This window comes from Nerophis lumbriciformis, linkage group LG35 (assembly GCF_033978685.3).
Source record: "Nerophis lumbriciformis linkage group LG35, RoL_Nlum_v2.1, whole genome shotgun sequence".
NCBI lineage: Eukaryota > Metazoa > Chordata > Actinopteri > Syngnathiformes > Syngnathidae > Nerophis > Nerophis lumbriciformis.
The window spans coordinates 26213453-26233523 of record NC_084582.2 but is presented as its reverse complement, the minus strand read 5'-3'; the positions used below and the strand labels follow the sequence as shown (position 1 = coordinate 26233523).

Here is a 20071-nt window from a genome sequence, read left to right as displayed (position 1 = left end):
TGATTTCTGAGTAAAGGAGCTGTTTGCAACATTTACACAGATGGTTAGAGGACGCCAACTTTTCAAAGTATTTTACATACTACATATCTCTTGTAGTACATAATTACGTACCGTACGCACATAACACATGCACACGTGTGTTGTTAGCTCATAATAGCAATTTAGATAGCTAGCTTTAGCTGTCATTGAATGTATATTCTATCATAACAGCAACATAACAAGCAGCAAATTGTTTGTTGCTTCTCTTGGACTGCTCCATGCGCGTACATGTTGATGAGACAGGGCAAGGGACCGCCGTAAACACCAATCATTTTATTCAGGCCGGTAAAATGTTTTATTACATACATTTTGTGATTGTGAAAAACAGACAATTGTCAAACAAATGTGTTCTGTTAAACCACTAATGATAACATAGGCTATCCAGTGGTGTTTTTGTTATTTTTTGCTTTGAGAAATGTTACGGTATGGAAGTTGCAAACAGCACCTTTAATTATCAAGAATTCTGTCTGTGTGGATTGTCGTGAAGTAAATTGGAGCACACTACGACCATGGTTGATTTCACTGGGCACCATCGATCTGCTCAATACAACCCTAACGTTGAAATATTAACAACATTAAAAGTTATGTAGTAGTCAATCACGGACGATCCGTCAAATATTTGTTGAGTGTTTTGTCATTGTTGAGTTGTTTGTGCTGGAGGCTTGTCTATTATAGTCTATCGTGGAAGTCTTAAGACAGTTGTGTCTTGTTCCTTTAATGTCATACTTCAGTTTTACCTGCATTCTTGTGCATGGACAGTATAAGATGACTGTATGATGTCTGTCTTTGTGTTGCTATGTACATCTCTACACGTTTCTGATTGGGCGCGCATCCCTTCCACTTCATAGTTTGACGCAGATTTCAATGACTGTCACTTTCGTGTATGTCTTTATGTGTGTGTGTGTGTGTGTGTGTGTGTGTGTGTGTGTGTGTAATTCCTCTCTCTTTCTCACTCCAATGTTTGTCCTCCTGCAGGACATGGTCCCAATGGCCTCTCCTGCTTTTCTTCTCTCTCTCTTTGTAAGTATGCAGGTTCTCCGTCAGACTTCAGCAGAAGCTGGCCTGGCTCCGCGCACGCATTTTGTCATTGAAACGAACTCATCACTCGTCTTCTCTTTTCAGTTGGACATTTGTGGCATAATCACGATCATATTGGGTCACAGAAGTACTAGCGATATGCATTTGATGAATGAAAGCGTATTCAAATAATGGTTTAAGGCAATCAATCCCTTCAAAAATGCTTACCGCGGTATTGTTTTAAAGCGAGTACTATTATCTAGGGGTGCTCAAAAAATCAATTCAGATTCCAAATTGATTCATAATTACCAAAAGTGGATGAACAAAGTTTTTTTAAAGTTTTTTTCAGAAATCTATTTTTTTTTAAGTAAATTTTTAAGCCATCCCCATGCCTACTCACTGCGTGAATATGTCAGCAATCAAAAGGAGGTTTTGTAACCTCTAACTTGTTTGGAAAAGGTTTTATTATAAAACAAGTAATACTTTGCGAGAATCGTATTGAATCAATTCGGAATTTAATCGTCACACAAAGAATCGGAATCTGATCAAAGAATCCCACCTCTACTGTTAGCTTGGGTAATTTCATCATTAATTTAGAAATTGTCAAGTCTAATATAAAGTGTAAGAAATAAGTACTTTTGGGCAAAATCCTTTGACTATTGTCAATAACTATTTAGGATAATGAAGAACTTTGCAATTATCCCTTCTTCATCGCACTGATCCTTCGTGCTACTGCCCGTTAGACTGTCCCATCATTACTGCAATTCCCTAACTTATTATTATTTAGGACTATTTCGAGCCGTCTGAATTATTTATTTTTTGCAAGGACGCCACTGTCATTAATTACTTACTAGAGTTTTTTTGATTTTTTTTAATAAAAATGACATTTATTTATAGGTTAATTAAATCCCATCTTTGTTACACACGAGTGACTTTCGTATTATGTTGAGTATTTGATTTATATCACAAATTGTGTTTTATCATTAAAAACTCAAGAGGAGCAATCACTTTACAGCCATTCTATAACTTGGCTATGTTGCACGCCTGTGTATGCTTGGAATAGAGTCAAAAATCTTGCCAAAAAACATCAGCGGTATGCGTACACATTATTGGTCACCACGTACTATTGGGGCTATACAAGATTTGACCTTAAAAGTTTCTCGTCAGCGCTAGATGACGCAAGAAACGATCATTTACAGACTTTCGAGGTGCGTTGTCTTCTGTTTATTTGAAGTTTATATCTAGCCTTTGAATGCCAATTTGCTGTTTCTTGTCATTCATTTTCAACTGATGTTGTAGTGTTCCAAGATGTCATCAGAGACAGCTAATGCTAAATGTCAATCAAGTTAATCCCAGTTTTCAGATGACCCTCAAACTGTCAGCCCTTCTTCCTGTCAAACAAGAATCACATTGATTATACAGCATGTCTGACACATGATGACCAAGTTAGGGTCAGAAGTTAATCAGTCGATGACCTTTCGACCACTACTTGTATTTGTTGCAACTTTTGGCTGTTTTATCCTCACTGCCTATCAGTGTTTGCTTTGTGAAGACGACACTTTGTATCACCTAAGTAAAAGTGGTGACAATTGGAAGTACATTTGATCCCGTTTAAGTTCACCCCGTCTATGTCTACAACCTGTCTACAGGTACAAGCTCATCCGGATTCCACAAGGAACAAAAAAAAATGTTGCACAAATTGAGAAAAATTATCTCAACAAATTGATGTACAGTATGTTAAAACACACCCTTCGTTATCGCTTATTCTTCTTTAAACTCAGACAAAATTTACAAGTTAACATAAAATTAAATGTTTTTCCCGGTCATTTCAACAACCGCTTCTGTGGACGTGAGTCATTCAATCCAAAGGATGTCCACCTAAATGTGTCTCATCGTATCAGTTTATTGTAGCCACTGTTCCACTCAGTGGCAGTGACACAATAGTCTAATTTGTGTACGGTAATTGGACAGTGTTTGTGTGTGGACGGTTAACACTGACCTTTTTGGCTTGTGTCATAAGAAATGTATGACATGTTTTTAAACCTTGTTTACTAGGGTTGGGCGATGTAGACAATGTAAGTGATATCAATTTGGCCGACCATAGGGCTTTTAATACTATCGTTACATCAGGATAAATCATGTTGATGATACATTTTGTGTCCTGCAAATTTGACTGGCGTGTCCTCAACGCAATGTAGTATTCTCGCTAGCATTCCACAGTGCAAAGCCACTTCTAAGTCAGCAATCCTCTCCTCCATCGTGGCAAATAAACTAAGTGTCATACTTGGAAGTATTTACCCCAGACAACAGAAATAGCTACCGTATTTTTCGGAGTATACGTCGCTCCGGAGTATAAGTCGCACTGGGCAAAAATGCATAATAAAGAAGGAAAAAAACATATATAAGTCGCACTGGAGTATAAGTCGCATTTTTTGGGGTAATTGATTTGATAAAGCCCAACACCAAGAATAGACATTTGAAAGGCAATTTAAAATAAATAAAGAATAGTGAACAGGCTGAATAAGTATACGTTATATGACGCATAAATAACCAACTGAGAACGTGCCTGGTATGTTAACGTAACATATTATGGTAAGAGTCATTCAAATAACTATAACATATAGAACATGCTATACGTTTACCAAACAATCTGTCACTCCTAATCGCTAAATTCCATGAAATCTTATACGTCTAGCCTCTTACGTGAATGAGCTAAATAATATTATTTGATATTGTACGGTAATGTGTTAATAATTTCACACATAAGTCGCTCCTGAGCATAAGTCGCACCCCCGGCCAAACTATGAAAAAGACTGTGACTTATAGTCCGAAAAATATGGTAAACATGCTGCAATCCACACCAGAGGAGGATATGCTAACAGCTAATTGCACGATAGAACTTTTGAATGTAAACAAAGGTGGGCGGATTGATATAAATATCGACAGCAACGATACCAAATAAATTACAGTACAAACTCAATTAATGAACTTGGTTCTTGAACATGGTTCATAAATCAATATACGTATAGTGAAGCAGAGTTCCGCATAAGAAACGATATAAACATGTATAATTGGTTTTAGCCTCAACAAAAGTCCATATTTTAGTAAAAAATGCACACTTTGAAGACAATATAATGTGTATACAGTAGGAATAGGATTCATATTGCCCCATTCGTTACTGTTTACCTGACACATGTAACATGACAAATTAAGGGGATGCACCATCCATTTTAGTCACCAGACAGAATATCTTAAAATGTGTCTTGGGCAATTCCAACTTTGACCACAGCATCAGTTGCTATATAGATTGGCGCTTTCCATCATTTTCAGCAGACGGCATTGCAAAATGATTAACCCCCCACATTCCACTCAAGCAGGATTGGGGCCATATGAACCCCTTCCTGCTGTACTGTATATACTGTGTATATATCCAAAAAACATAAGGGAACTGTCAACGCGTGCGCATACACACAAAAGTCCCTTTGGTGCTGTCTAAAACGTTAACCATGTTCCTAAAAAAATAGTTAAAAATAATAATAATTATTATTTTTAAATTGTGTCGACAAATATTTGTGGATGCCGGATCTCTTTTATAAACTTTTCGAACCACCCACTGCTCGCCTCCGTGCTGGTTACAGCATGGTCACTTCTGGAAATCAAGTCGTCATATAGATTTGCTGTTGCAAATGATTGCCTCCAAAAGGCTATCACCTGCTAGCTGCTTTTCATCCGTCCACACGAGCAACAGTTTTTTAACTTGGTCTTGCGCTTTCTCTCCATCCATGAGAAGATATTTTACCCCTTTGGCAAAGTCAGCAACCATATAAACATACTTCTTGTTTACCATGGTTGCAATTGTGAACTTGTTTCTTCCGTATTTGCGAGGCAAATCAGCAATGTGTGCGCCATTGGCGTACTCCTCGCAAAGGGTAATTTTTAAGTCTACCCTGTATTCTCCCTTCTTTCCAGGCTGGTTTGTTGGCTTTTTGAACCCATATGGAGTAAGGAATATAGACAAAACTTGGTGAATGACGAGAAAAGAAACAGACTGTAGCACTGAAGAGTAGGCAAGGGCAAATCTAAAAGTCCAAACATTTTTGTTTTAAATCAAGCAGTCTAATTGTAATGATGGCAGCCCATCTTAAATAAGTGACTACATTGGAATTAATGCAGGCTGTGGTTAACAAACAGGCCTTTATATTACATAAATCCGTAACTGTTAAAAGAAACTACTTACTTCAATTTACAAAGTACACATTAGTTTGATCTCATTGCTAGGAGGAAGTGCTATGTTTAACACAAAGGTAACAACTAGAGATGTCCGATAATATCGGCAGTCCGATATTATCGGCCGATAAATGCTTTAAAATGTAATATCGGAAATTATTGGTATCGGTTTCAAAATTATCGGTATCGGTTTCAAAAAGTAACATTTATGACTTTTTAAAACGCAGCTGTGTACACTGACGTAGGGAGAAGTACAGAGCGCCAATAAACCTTAAAGGCACTGCCTTTACGTGCTGGCCCAGTCACATAATATCTACGGTTTTTCACACACACATAAGTGAATGCATGCATACTTGGTCAACAGCCATACAGGTCACATGGAGGGTGGCCGTATAGACAACTTTAACACTGTTACAAATATGCGCCACACTGTGAACCCACACCAAACAAGAAAGACAAACACATTTCGGGAGAACATCCGCACAGTAACACAGCATAAACACAACAGAACAAATACCCAGAACCCCTTGCAGCACTAACTCTTCCGAGACGCTCCAATGTACACCCCCCAACCCCGCCCACCTCAACCTCCTCATGCTCTCTCAGGAAAGCATGTCCCAAATTTCAAGCTGCTCTTTTGAGGCAAGTTATAAAAAAAGAATGCACTTTGTGACTCCAATAATATATATGGCAGTGCCATGTTGGCATTTTTTTCCCATAACTTGAGTTGATTTATTTTGGAAAACCTTGTTACATTGTTTAATGCATCCAGCGGGGCATCACAACAAAATCAGGCATAATAATGTGTTAATTCCACGACTGTATATATCGGTATCGGTTGATATCGGTATCGGTAATTAATAAGAGTTGGACAATATCGGATATCGGCAAAAAAGCCATTATCGGACATCTCTAGTAACAACCCTCCGTCAACCAATCAATGGACACCCTTACTCAAACATTTGTATGAATAAACCTCAACAAAAAAATGCCTTGCTTTTAAGTCATTTCTCCAGTTAGGTAAATTAGAGGAGATTAGAAGAAATAAAAGCACAAATAGGGTTGTGCAATATAGATGATATATGGTATAAATGATACAAAATTGCCTGTGATAGAGCTTATATCGTGATAATGCATGTTGATGACACATGGAAGTTGTGTCCAGCAAATTTGACACCAACAGGAGAACGAACGTGTCCGCAACGCAATGTAGCATTCTCACTAGCGGCTAACATTTTTCTACAGCGCAAATCAGTTCCCAAATCACTGATCCCTGCCTCCATGGCGGGAAATAATCTGTTTCTCACAAGTAGGCTTATCACTGAAGGACAAGGAATCATTAAATATGCTACACTACACACTGTGAAAGGATTCAAAAAAACATAGAAAACCTCTTAAGTTAGCACTCTTGAATGTAAACATGCTTGGGCGAATTGATAAAAATACTGATTAGTATTGATACCAAGTATGGTATCAGTTGAAAGTCGATACTACAGCAATTCAATTTATATTTTCTGTGGTTGCCAAATTGTTTTTTTTTAATCGTTTTTGTTTACAAACTCAGAAAATAAAAGGCGATCAACATTTTTTGCTTTTCTTGACTTATTTTTGCACTATTGACTTTATTTTGCTCCAAATATTTCTTGGAATAAAAGGGAATAAGGAAATTACTTAAATGTTTTATTGATATTGTGACACCGCCATCCTGTGTTTTTACCTGATTTGTATTTCTGAGAAATATTAGTATGAGCAATACTGCTCCTGTAACTGGTTGGCATTGGATCAATACCCAAATTTGTAGTATCACTCAAAACTAATGTTAAGTATAGAAACGACAGAAGAATAACTGCTTATTATATTTTAACAGAAGTATAGAAACTTGTTACAGCAGAAAGTAACAGTAAATTAACAAGTAGAAGTAATAATTGTTTTGAGAAAGATAATACAACTGGAAATGATGCAATATGTTAACGCATATGTCAGCAGCTAAATTATGAGCTTTTGTAACCCGTTTTGAAATGCTTGTATTATCATTTACATATAAAAAAGTGTATTGTGATGTATATCGTTATCGCAGGAGGCTGCAGTATATATATCATGAGGAGAAAAAAAAGGAAAAAAACATATAAGTCGCATTTTTGGGGAAAATTTATTTGATAAAACCCAACACCAAGAATAGACATTTGAAAGGCAATTTAAAATAAATAAAGAATAGTGAACAACAGGCTGAATAAGTGTATGTTATATGACGCATAAATAACCAACTGAGAACGTGCCTGGTATGTTAACATAACATATTATGGTAAGAGTCATTCAAATAACTATAACATATAGAACATGCTATACGTTTACCAAACAATCTGTCACTCCTAATCGCTAAATCCCATGAAATCTTATACGTCTAGTGTCTTACGTGAATGAGCTAAATAATATTATTTGATATTTTACGGTAATGTGTTAACAATTTCACACATATGTCGCTCCTGAGTATAAGTCGCACCCAAACTATGAAAAAAACTGGGACTTATAGTCCGAAAAATACCAGCAAAGCAGCAACAACAAGAATGCATCCAAGCTAAACTAAAACCAGAGTTGTTGTAAGGCCATCACAAGTCATCCACAGTCCTGTAGTAACTGCACCTTCACCAGAACATGTAGACCAGGGGTCACCAACCTTTTTGAAACCAAGAGCTACTTCTTGGGTACTGATTAATGCGAAGGGCTACCAGTTTGATACACACTTAAATAAATTGCCAGAAATAGCCAATTTGCTCAATTTACCTATAACTCTATGTTATTATTAATAATTAATGATATTTATCTTTGTGGAAACACTGATCATCTTAATGATTTCTCACAATAAATATATATAGAAACAGATAAATATCAATATGCAAAACTTTATTGTTATATTTTCTCTAAGTGCACATTTTTCCAATTGAACATTTTCAAATGATCACTTCTAAGACAGTCTTGTGAAATCACAATATCCCATTTTAACTAGCTAGCCACAACAAATCATGAATTACTTTGCACCATGTTTGTACAAATAATAACTCTTGTAAAATACAAAAGTCAACTCTCAAATTTTTAAATAAATCATGTCACACTTTGAACTGCACACCAAATCTGTTATCTGTTTCTTTGTCAGTTAGTGAAGACCAAGTCTTTAAAATATTTTCTTGGATTTTCAAATTTTCTATTTGAGTTTTGTCTCTCTTAGAATTAAAAATGTCGAGCAAAGCGAGACCAGCTTGCTAGTAAATAAATACAATTTAAAACTATAGAGGCAGCTCACTCGTAAGTGCTGCTATTTGAGCTATTTTTAGAACAGGCCAGCGGGCTACTCATCTGGTCCTTACGGGCACCGCGTTGGTGACCCCTGATGTAGACTCATACAACTTGTGTTTTCTTCTCATAAACATATCCACAAACGGTTTGGAATTTGCTCCAGTGACGTTTCCCCAGCCAGCAGATAAAGACTCATAATGCTTTCCTGTGTTTTTGTGTGTGTCGGCATGATCTAATTTATTTTCTTCTCTTCAGTTGAATTTTCATGTGATCATCATTTTTTTTTCTGTTCTTCATTTGAGGAGGAAGCCGCCTGAGGTGGACCTTTTTTGTTGTACTATTTGTGCGTGTGTGGGCGTCAGTCACCACTTCACTCTGTCCAGCTAACCCTTGACCTTTCCCAACTTAAATGTTAATTCTTTTTCTTGCTCTTTTCTGTTTGACCCCGCTTCTTTCTCCTCCCCCTCACCTCTTTCTCCACCATAGGATGGGGGCACCAGGGGCCGCCGTAGTGCAATGGAGGCCGACCTGAAAATGAAGAAATAAACTTGACCCTCGGGAGGCAGAACGTTGGGAGCAGAGAAGGTGGGAAGTGAGGCGTAGTGTTTGAGTAGAGAGTTCAGTGTGCGGGCCTAGCGTGTTAGCATCTGTGCTAGTGCAATTGTTTGCTATAGATGAGCGTGGCCTGCGGACATGATGTGTTATGATACAGCTGCATCTTAATTTTGTTTGCAGTTAGGACCTTGGATCGTATTCAGGCATCTCTTTGATGGTGCGTTCACTGACATGTGAAAGTGTTCAATTTTAAATGGCATTTCATTTTCCCACCGACCAATGCAAACATGTTCTGTATGTTCTCTATTTTTTTTTTTTTTTTTATATATTTTATTTAGGGAATTTTTTTACAAGTGACAAATCATTGCACACTTTATCTCTCTGTCTCAGTGATTTATCACCGTTTCCATGACTTGACTAGGAGAACGTCTGAAAACGAATCCAACCTCTCAAGCTAGCATCACGTGCTTAATAGTGCACTTTGGGGGAGAAATAAGGCGAGTCAGTTGTTGCTGAACTAGTATTGATGTGTCCCCACGTATCACTTTTAGGGTGATGCCAGAGTGTGTGGCGTGATGGCATCAGACAGCTTGTGTAATGTGTTCTAGATGAAAGTCAGAAAACACTTTTTTTTTTACTCGTGTGATGGGCCATCAAGAGTTTGCGTTTGCGTAGCTGATTTATGTATCATAGTGTATGTTTTGTTGTACATTTGTTAAATAAAAGATTTGTTCTAATCTACGGTCATCCCCTCTTTGTTGTTGTGCCCTATCAAATCAATTTAACATACATAATTGAGAAAAATAGTCTTTATAAACTAATTTGTATTTGTTAAGAACACATCTGTATCGGGTATTGTTTTATTTTATGTGCACAAATTTTACTCGTAATTATGTCTGTTTATAATTGAAATCAGGGGTCCCCAAACCTACTCAGTGGCCTAGTGGTTAGAGTGTGTGCCCTGAAATCGGTAGGTTGTGAGTTCAAACCCCGGCCGAGTCATACCAAAGACTATAAAAATGGGAGCCATTACCTCCCTGCTTGGCACTCAGCATCAAGGGTTGGTATTGGGGGTTAAATCACCAAAAATGATTCCCGGGCGCGGCGCCTCTGCTGCTCACTGCTCCCCTCACCTCCCAGGGGGTGATCAAGGGTGATGGGTCAAATGCAGAGAATAATTTCGCCACACCTAGTGTGTGTGACAATCATTGGTACTTTAACTTTAACCTTTTAACTTTTGGACTCGCATTGGGTTAAAAAAAAAGTATATATATAATCATCCCTTTTCCATTACATAGCAATTACTAACACTTTTGTTCACTTCCTATTTTCAATTTATTCACAATATACTCCATAAATAATATTTAAAAATAAATAAATAGTGAAGTTAGTTGTATTTCACATAATTTCAGAATGTTTATCCTGGTTCTTCTCTATACTTCCAAAACACTAAGTTTGAACAATTTCTTAAATTGGATCATTGATTTCTTTACCTAATCCATTCCATAATTTAATCCACATGCTAAAAGTTTTAAGTGTTGTACGTGCATACACATGCTTTCAGTTACATTTTTCTCTGAGGTTATATATATATTTTTCTAATTGTTGTCCGTTCTTCAGTAGCAGGTTTTAGGTTGCTTTGTGTGTACTAACTAATATGTGACATAGGCTCATAACATGCAACCCAATACTTTTTAAGCCTTCTTTTGATATAAGTTTTATAATTACAGTTTCGTCTTTATCAAAAACTCTATTTAAAAATCCCGGATTTTTTTTTTTTTTTAAACACTGTAAGCATCCATCCATTTTCTACACCATGATCATCAAAATTATAACAAATAAAGCCTTAACATATCTCACTTAGCATGTAATGAGTTTATATCACATTAATTTCACAATGAATTTCTGAAATGAATGAACTTTTGAACAATATTATTCTAATTGTGTAAGTTTCACCTGCATATACTGTATATTTTAAATCAGGGGTGTCCAAACTTTTTCCACTGAGGGCCGCACACAGAAAAATCCAAGCATGCGGGCACCATTTTCCATCCATCCATTTTCTACCGCTTATTCCCTTCGGGGTCGCGGGGGCGCTGGAGCCTATCTCAGCTACAATCGGGCGGGAGGCGGTGTACACCCGGGACAAGTCACCACCTCATCGCAGGGCCAACACAGATAGACAGACAACATTCACACTCACATTCACACACTAGGGCCAATTTAGTGTTGCCAATCAATCTGTCCCCAGGTGCATGTCTTTGGAGGTGGGAGGAAGCCGGAGTACCCGGAGGGAACCCACGCAGTCACGGGGAGAACATGCAAACTCCACACAGAAAGATCCCGAGCCCGGGATTGAACCCAAGACTACTCATTTTGATATTTTTAATTTTCAAAACCATTACAATATGTACAGTAGATTTTTTTTTTAACCTTTAGGGCTCCCTTCAAGTTTGGTCCTGGGGATCTAGAAGGCTCTCAGTAATAAAATGTTAAAAATAAAATATATATAAATGTTTTTTTATAATGCTTAAAACTCTAGATCAACTGCAGATATATATATATATATATATATATATATATATATAATTTTTTTTTTTTTTTTTTTTTTTTTTTTTTTAATGTTTTATGCCCCTTATGTTAAAAAAAACTACCCTGTTTTTTTAATGGCAAAAACTAAATCTGCAAACCTTTCCCTCAAACAATATTCAAAGTAGGTTGTTTAATGTAAAGTAATTGGAGCCTTGAATACATCAATTACTCACAATACTGATATGCATTCATTATTTTTCTTTTTAGCAGTTTGGCACTCAGCATCAAGGGTTGGAATTGGGGTTTAAATAACCAAAATTATTCTCGAGCGCAGCCACCGCTGCTGCTCACTGCTCCCCTCACCTCCCAGGAGGTGAACATGAGGATGGGTCAAATGCAGAGGATAATTTCACCACACCTAGTGTGTGTGTGACTATCGTTGGGACCTTAACTTGAACTTAATAGTTAAACAAGAAAAGCAAATCCAGATAAAACTCTCAGGGGTTCAAAGGGCCCCACTCACAAAAGTATTAAGTACATTATTTTTTTTATTACTTTCAATGCTTAAATCTCTAGATCAGCTTCAGATCTATCCGTCGATTGTGTTTGTAAAAATAAAATTTCATTGTTTGATGCTCTTGTCATACAAAACTTGTTTTTTTTTAAATGGTTAACACAAAATATGGAATATTTTCATTAAAAAATATTGATGTGAAGTAATTGGAGCTTCAAATATTTTAATTCATAACATTGATTTTTATGAGTTAAAAATCAACAACTTTGTAATTAGTCAGCATTGCAACTTATTTTCAACTAATTTCACCTATATGGATTGATGTATGCTCTTTGGGGTTGTTTTGTAATTACAATTTTACAATGGGCAGCTAAACAATCAGCTGCGGCCGCATATGGCCCTCAGGCCGCATTTAGAAGACCTGCTTTAAATGCCTCAGGAAATGTTTGAAACAAATAATTTTGTAAAAAAAAAAAAAAGGTTTTATTGACCAGCACGTCTAAGGAATGAGACCTGCCCCTTCCAGACACGATGCTTCCACTTGTTACATAATGAAGTGTACAATTTGTTCTGCATAATTACAAGTATTTTCTTTCAGCAGACTCCAGGAAGAATAACAACAACTTCTGCTGAGGATCCAAGTAAATAAACACATTTTAAGACATTTGTGCAAAATAGTGCTCAAGTTTGCTACAATGAAACATTTTCCAAAGTCCCAGTGGGAAGAAAAAAAAGAAGAGTGCAACGGGCTCTAGTTAAACTGGTGGATGACAGGACTGGCAGAAGAGTAGAGCTTCCTCTTCACCAACTTGTACTCTGGTCTCAGCTTCATCACTTTATTGCCATCAAAGATGTGCTTGAGTGGCGGCCAGCCGTGCGCCTGGTCCGCCTTCAGCACCAACGACAGTTCAAATGTGGACGTGACGTCGGGGTCGGGGCGGATGTTTCCTAACGACTTGAGGCCATCTTTGGTCTCCACGTAGACCCTGATGGAGGCACCCCGCAGCCCACACGGCTCGTCTGTGGCGGCGCTCAGCACGTCCCGGCCGACCCTGGCGGTCATCTGGCGAGGAAGCAGCAGCGCCTCGCAGTGAAGGACGGAAGCCTTGGCCTCGGTCAGGCAGCGCTCGATGTGGTGAGTCACATCCTGTTGAAGGAGCCTCTCCTCCTGCTCCACACCTGCATCCATGTTGGGGTCTGTGGGGGGGGGGGGGGGCAAGGGCCACAAGGTCAGCATTAGCTTACATGAAATTATAATGTAGGCATCAATACTGAAATATCGATGTTACTTAAGATCATTAGTAACACAGTGGTAAGTTAATCATCACAATCGTGTCTGAATGAAACACGATTGATGGGAACTACTTTTTCTTCCGCCCAGGTAAGTTAATCACAAGCTAGAAAATGACTGGCAAATTCTAAATGAGTCACAGTGTTGCAAAACAGTAAGCGTATGTATCCTATAGTACAGTGGTTAATTTTTTTTTAATTCAAGTACCCCCTAATCAGAGCAAAGCATTTTTGGTTGAAAAAATGAGATAAAGAAGTAAAATACAACACTATGTCATCAGTTTCTGATTTATTAAATCGTATAACAGTGCAAAATATTGCTCATTTGTAGTGGTTTTCTTGAACTATTTGGAAAAAAAAGATATAAATATAACTAAAAACTTGTTGAAAAATAAACAAGTGATTCAATTACAAATAAAGATTTCTACACATAGAAGTAATCATCAACTTAAAGTGCCCTTTTTGGGGATTGTAATAGCGATCCATCTGGATTCATGAACTTAATTCTAAACATTTCTTCACAAAAAAAGAAATCTTTAACATCAATATTTATGGAAATCTATCTGTCAACACTGAATATTGCATTGTTGCATAATGAATGGAATAGCCTACTTGATTTGATGTTCAATTTATGAACTTACATTCATATTTTGTTGAAGTATTATTCAATTAATATATTTATTAAGGATTTTTGAATTGTTGCTATTTTTAGAATTTAAAAAAAAATCTCACGTACCCCTTGGCATACCTTCAAGTACCCCCATTTGAGAACCACTGCTATAGTAGGCTATTTGGAAACACTACTAATTTGCCACTTGCCAGGATTTAACATTTCATTTCTAGAAATGTCCCTATAGTTCTAAGAGCTATTTACTTAATTTTGGTCATTGACTACCGTATTTTTCAGAGTATAAGTCGCACCGGCCGAAAATGCATAATAAAAGGAGGAAAAAACATATATAAGTCGCATTTTTGGGGGAAATGTATTTGATAAAACCCAACACCAAGAAATTTGAAAGGCAATTTAAAATAAATAAAGAATAGTGAACAACAGGCTGAATAAGTGTACGTTATATGAGGCATAAATAACCAACTGGTATGTTAACGTAACATATTATGGTAAGAGTCATTCAAATAACTATAACATATAGAACATGCTATACGTTTACCAAACAATCTGTCACTCCTGATCGCTAAATCCCATGAAGTCTTATAAGTCTAGTCTCTTACGTGAATGAGATAAATAATATTATTTGATATTTTACGGTAATGTGTTAATAATTTCACACATAAGTCGCTCCTGAGTATAAGTTGCACTATGAAAAAAACTGCGATTTATAGTAAGAAAAATACGGTACTATTAATTTTAGCAAGAATAATTATAGTGTTTCCATTCTGGTTTAACAATGTTAAAATTGAGAAAATAACTACGTAGGTCGTGAGTTCAAACCCCGGCCAAGTCATACCAAAGACTGTAAAAAAAATGGGAGCCATTGCCTCCCTGCTTGGCACTCAGCATCAAGGGTTGGCGTTGGGGATTACATGACCAAAATGATTCCCTGAGCGTGGCCACCGCTGCTGCTCACTGCTGCCCTCACCTCCCAGGAGGTGGAACAAGGAGATGAGTCAAATGCAGATGGTAATTTCACCACACCTAGTGTGTGTGTGTGTGACTATCAGTGGTACTCTTAACTTTAACTTCAAACAAGATACAGAAAATCTTGTTTAAAGATTCTGCAACATCTGAGGATGCTTAATTTAAGAATTGTCATGCTAATTTTTAGATTAATCCAGGAACTCTTAACCAGTAAAATTATCTGTCTATAATAATAATAATAACTGGGATTTATATAGCGCTTTTTTAAGAACACAAAGTCGCTTTACATGTTACATTAACTACCTGTCTATGCAGGTAGTTAATGTCACTAGTTGTTAGTATTATTTTTTTCTCCTAAACAGTCTTTTTAATCTTTTATGATAAAATATCGGGTCGGTATCGCCGATACCAGCCTGGATTTGACTCGGTATCAGATCGGAAAAAGAATCAGCGGTATAGCACCTCACTAGTATGTCGTATTTCATTTATTTGTGCATTCTTTTAATCGCCACAAGCAGGGTAAAGCCGTGAAAATGCCGAGTCAGCAGACTCAAGTGCGCATCAACTCAGCAAATCATCAGCTGATCCAAGAACCGCATCACTTGCGTCAGCAAGCCTTCCGCATGAAGTAGTTCCTCCACCCACCGGCAGTCAGGTGCTGGCTGAGGGAATGGTCAAAACTTTTCATACTTACGAGGCGAAATGTCGTCGCAACTTTCGACGCTTCCTCGTCTCACGAAGCTCCGCTCTTGACGCCCGATAAAGTAATTTCCTATCATGTCGACGAGGCTTTTTTCCTCCCCTTGTCCGAAGAGCAGAGCCGTGGTATAGGCCATGCCGAGTCCTGTGTGGAGACCTCCCGTGTGTCCTCCCAGCGGTTATCGGCTAAGCTTTCCATGTATTGGTTGAGTTCTCAATGGAGTCCTCAAAGAAGAGAGCGGCGAGCTTTTATAGCGACAGGCATCGGTTGCATCAGCTGAGCTCCCGCGTGTGGGCGGAGCTTAGCACTGTCGAAAGTTCCCGAAGTGTCTCACGCAACATGTCGGGACATTACACCTGCAGCAGGTAGGGAGCTGACGGTCGCCACCTGTTGCCTAGCAACAACAACAGGCACAATTTCATATATATTTGCTTTCTACATTCATTACTGATACACAATGTAAACAACAAATGATGCCATTGTAAACACTGTAGTAAAATATTAATTTTGGTTCATAGCTTAACTACTGAAGTTAGAAAGCTAGTTGTGTGTTCTTTTTAATCTAATTTAGATATAATGTAATTTACAGTAATATATATATATACATTACCAATTTATTATCATTATACCTTAATGTCAACAACAAAAGGTACCATTGTAAACACTATAGAGTAAAATGTAGATTTGGTTCATAAACTATCCAAAGTTCCAATATATATATATATATATATATATATATATATATATATATATATACATATATATATATATACATATACATATATTAATATCAAGTCTATTTTAATCTAATTAAAATGTAATGTATATTAATCTAATATATATCCCTGGTGTTGTAATGGCACACACTCTGATATGATTTATTTCTGGGTGAATATATTAATTTACTTAAAATATATACTACAGAGTAAAATATGTTAGATTGGTTCATAACTAAACTACTACCCAAGTCAGCTATATAAACCTAATCCATTAGCTAGGTGTATGATTGTGGTATGCATTTGTATATACATCCATATCCATACGTATATATATATATATATATATGTATATATATATATTTAATTGTTGGCTGTGGCGTCCACCCTGTCCTCAATGTCCAGTTCAGCCGCGATCCTTTTATTTTCTAGGTGGATGTTCTGTAAGGTGTTGGGTTGCGCTTTTTTGTATGATTTGGTGATGCTTCTGCCCAGTAAGGTGTGATGTTCTGGTTTGTCCATTCTGTAGAAGTTTGTGGTTTTATCGGCAGCTATGATGAGGTTGTTTACTTTCTTGATGCGCTCCTTGTCATTTTTCAGCTTGGTGAGGAGTGGGTTGCGGATTGGCTAGAATTTGACTGATTGTATCATTTTGAGCATGTCGTTCTCAAAATCCTTTAGTTCCTCAACTGTGGGTGGGTTCTTGGTAGATTTGAATCCGTAAGCTTTCTTTTGCGTTCCTTTTGTTTCAGGGTGGAGGAAAAAAATGTGCTTTCCACCGCATCCTTCTTAGGAAGTGTTCCGTCTTTTCTATGAGCCTTAGCTTGTAGTCATTCTGTGCGGGTATGGGAATGTTCTTCGTGGAGTAGTCGATGTTGAATTTTTCCATTTCTGATCGTCGTACAGTGCTCAACAAATGTCTATTTGGAGCGGAGTATATGTCTTAATAAGGTTATCCAAAAAATAGTGCTCGATACCGTAGTAGAGCGCAATATATGTATGTGTGGGAAAAAAATAAAAAATAATTAAAAAAAATCACAAGACTATTTCATCTCTACAGGCCTGTTTCATGAGGGGGGGGTACCCTCAATCATCAGGAGATTTTAATGGGAGCATTCGCATACCATGGTTTATATAGGGCACAGAGTGGGTGGGTACAGGCTGGTGTAGGGGCGTGGTGATTGGCTGATGTGTTACCTAGGAGGTGTTTCCGTCTATGGCGGCATGCTGTTACAATTTCGCTGCGCTTGTTGAGGGATGACAGGTCTGGACGGTAAATAATAAACAGTTTCTCTTTCAAGCATAGGTTGCATCTTTTATTACCACTATTGTAAGGTGTGCTGGATGCAAGAATTTGCCATGTTATTGAATATTCAACATTATTGTCTTTGAGGTCCCAAATCTGTTTGCTGAGTTCTGTGGTATTTCGCAGGTTTTGGTTCCTGAAAGAAGCCTTGTGATTGTTCCATCTGGTTTTGAATTCTCCCTCGGTTAATCCTACATATGTGTCGGATGTGTTAATGTCCTTGCGTATTACCTTAGATTGGTAGACAACTGATGTTTGTAAGCACCCCCCGTTGAGAGGGCAATCAGGTTTCTTTCGACAGTTACAGCCTTTGTCTCAAACCACAACAAAACAATTGCAAATGAGCCGTCGGCCCCCAGACAGAGCGACTCCAAAACCAACAAAGGCTGTAACTGTCGAAAGAAACCTGATTGCCACACATACATATATATATATATATATATATATATATATATATATATATATATATATATATATATATATATATATATATATATATATATTCAATCCTTATACTTTAATGTTAACAACAAAGGATTCCATTGTAAACACTATAGTAAAATGTTATATTTGGTTAATAATTTAACTACTCAAGTCAGACTGCTAGATAGTTTTGGTATGTTCATTCTAATTTAATTTAAATAAAATGGTACCCAGTTTGATAATTTTCCTGAATGAATGTATTAAAAAAGTTAAAAGTACCCATGATTGTCACACACACACTAGGTGTGGTGAAATTATTCTCTGCATTTGACCCATCACCCTTGATCACCCCCTGGGAGGTGAGGGGAGCAGTGAGCGGTGGCCGTGCCCGGGGACACTCTAACCACTAGGCCACTGAGCCTATTTCATATAATATTAACATCAATTTACTTGATGTTAATATTGTTCATTTTTAAACAATGTTAGTATAATATAATATAGTCAGTGTTATCATTTAGTATAATTATTTATCAATCATATTGTAATTATAATATAATGATGAATTATATGTGCTATATAGTATATTGGCCTACATTGGATGAGTTTAATGCAGTGGTTCTCAAACTTTTTTCATTAAGTAACACCTCAGAAATCATTTGGCTCTCCAAGTAGCACCGTAATAACCATAATTAAAATACAGTTTTGTGTAGTAGGCCAGTAAACAGTAACACTGTGTTTTAATGTGGGAAATTAAAACTGTTGCATTACAATATTTAATTTAATGATCCACTAGATAGAGCGCTAGTGGTGCACGTACCACAGTTTGAGAATCACCGGTTTAATTCATTTAATGTACACAATGTTTCAAAGTAGCCCAACCGCTTGAATGCTAAATACCGTCTTTGTTCTTTCTTCTCCCTGCGCATGATGACGGTGAGGCTGTGAGCACGTGAGCCCAGCAGGTCAAGACATGTGACATGAGCCCTGGCTTACTCACAGGTGAGCAACACCTGTCTGACACTGCCACGTAACAAACACGTTGTCTAGTTCCTTGTTAAAGTGTCTTGTTAAGGTGCTAAGGTGTGTTTGTTGTTTCCCAAAAATATTTCTTGCTATTTTAAATTGTCTTAATAGCACCTTTAGGTAATTCCCGCTTTTTTGTAACATCTGTGGAATACGTGTTGAGTCATAAAACGTCCCTGCTGAGTCACTGTCTTTAATGATCCACTAGATTTTTTCGATTAATCGGTTAATCTATAGATTATTTTTTTTCGATTAATCTATAGATTATTTTTCCTTTTACCGATTATTTTTTTTTATTTAAAATGAAGATGAAAAAATAAATTTAGGCCAGTTTTTTCAAAAGGCATGACTTATTTACAAAAAAAAAAAAGTATGGCCACTCAGTCAACATTGACAACAACATGACAAAATATTCTGTAACAATGTAAACATTTAAAACTTTTAACATTTAACAAAATTAAAAGTAGCTTATTTGCTTTTTAATGTGAAAATATAAAAGTAAACATCCAGTGCAAATCTTAATATTCTACAATAGTATAAGCATTTCAAAAGTAAAAGTATTGCTTATTTTGCTTTAAAATGTACAAAACTAAAGATAAACATCCAATACAAAAAAGTGCAAAACGAAATATTCTGTAACAGTGTAAGCATTTCAACAAAAGTAAAATTATTGCTTATTTTGCTTAATAAAACAATAATGATAGTATGATTAAAGTGAAAGTTAATTGTTCGTTTGTACATAGTATATGTAACTGTTAATGTTGTAAAAGGTATTTGCACAACTAATTAACGTTAGCGTCTTTGTAAACACTGAACAGGCACGCCAAACGCGCCTCTCAGA

At 36.9% G+C, this 20071-nt stretch overlaps 2 protein-coding genes across 3 annotated transcripts in view; one reads left to right on the top strand and one right to left on the bottom strand.

Moving 5' to 3' along the window:
• brd8b (bromodomain containing 8b) overlaps positions 1 to 9866 on the top strand; it is a 32637-nt gene extending 22771 nt beyond the window's left edge. The window contains exons 18-19 of one of the 2 annotated variants that reach the window (XM_061927550.2): positions 1015 to 1059; positions 9061 to 9866. In XM_061927550.2, the coding sequence (XP_061783534.1) occupies positions 1015 to 1059; positions 9061 to 9120 (105 nt within the window). In that variant the 3' untranslated portion in view covers positions 9121 to 9866. The remainder of the gene's footprint in view (positions 1 to 1014; positions 1060 to 9060) is intronic. The other variant, XM_061927551.2, reaches the window with a different exon arrangement.
• Positions 9867 to 12631: 2765 nt separating this feature from the next.
• On the bottom strand, positions 12632 to 16001 carry LOC133575431 (DNA damage-inducible transcript 4-like protein). The gene is made up of 2 exons (XM_061928162.2): positions 15757 to 16001; positions 12632 to 13372 (listed from the first exon to the last, which is right to left on the bottom strand). The coding sequence occupies exons 1-2, from the start codon at positions 15896 to 15898 to the stop codon at positions 12927 to 12929; spliced, it is 588 nt and encodes a 195-aa protein (XP_061784146.1). The 5' UTR covers positions 15899 to 16001; the 3' UTR covers positions 12632 to 12926.
• Positions 16002 to 20071: the final 4070 nt, after the last annotated feature.

Bases quoted from the DNA above. Each gene is read 5' to 3' on its own strand.
- LOC133575431 (XM_061928162.2), bottom strand. From the start codon at position 15,898: ATGGCCTATACCACGGCTCTGCTCTTCGGACAAGGGGAGGAAAAAAGC. The intron at 13,373-15,756 runs GTAAGTATGAAA...CCCCCCCCACAG, and splicing joins TTGCGACGACATTTCGCCTC to ACCCCAACATGGATGCAGGT.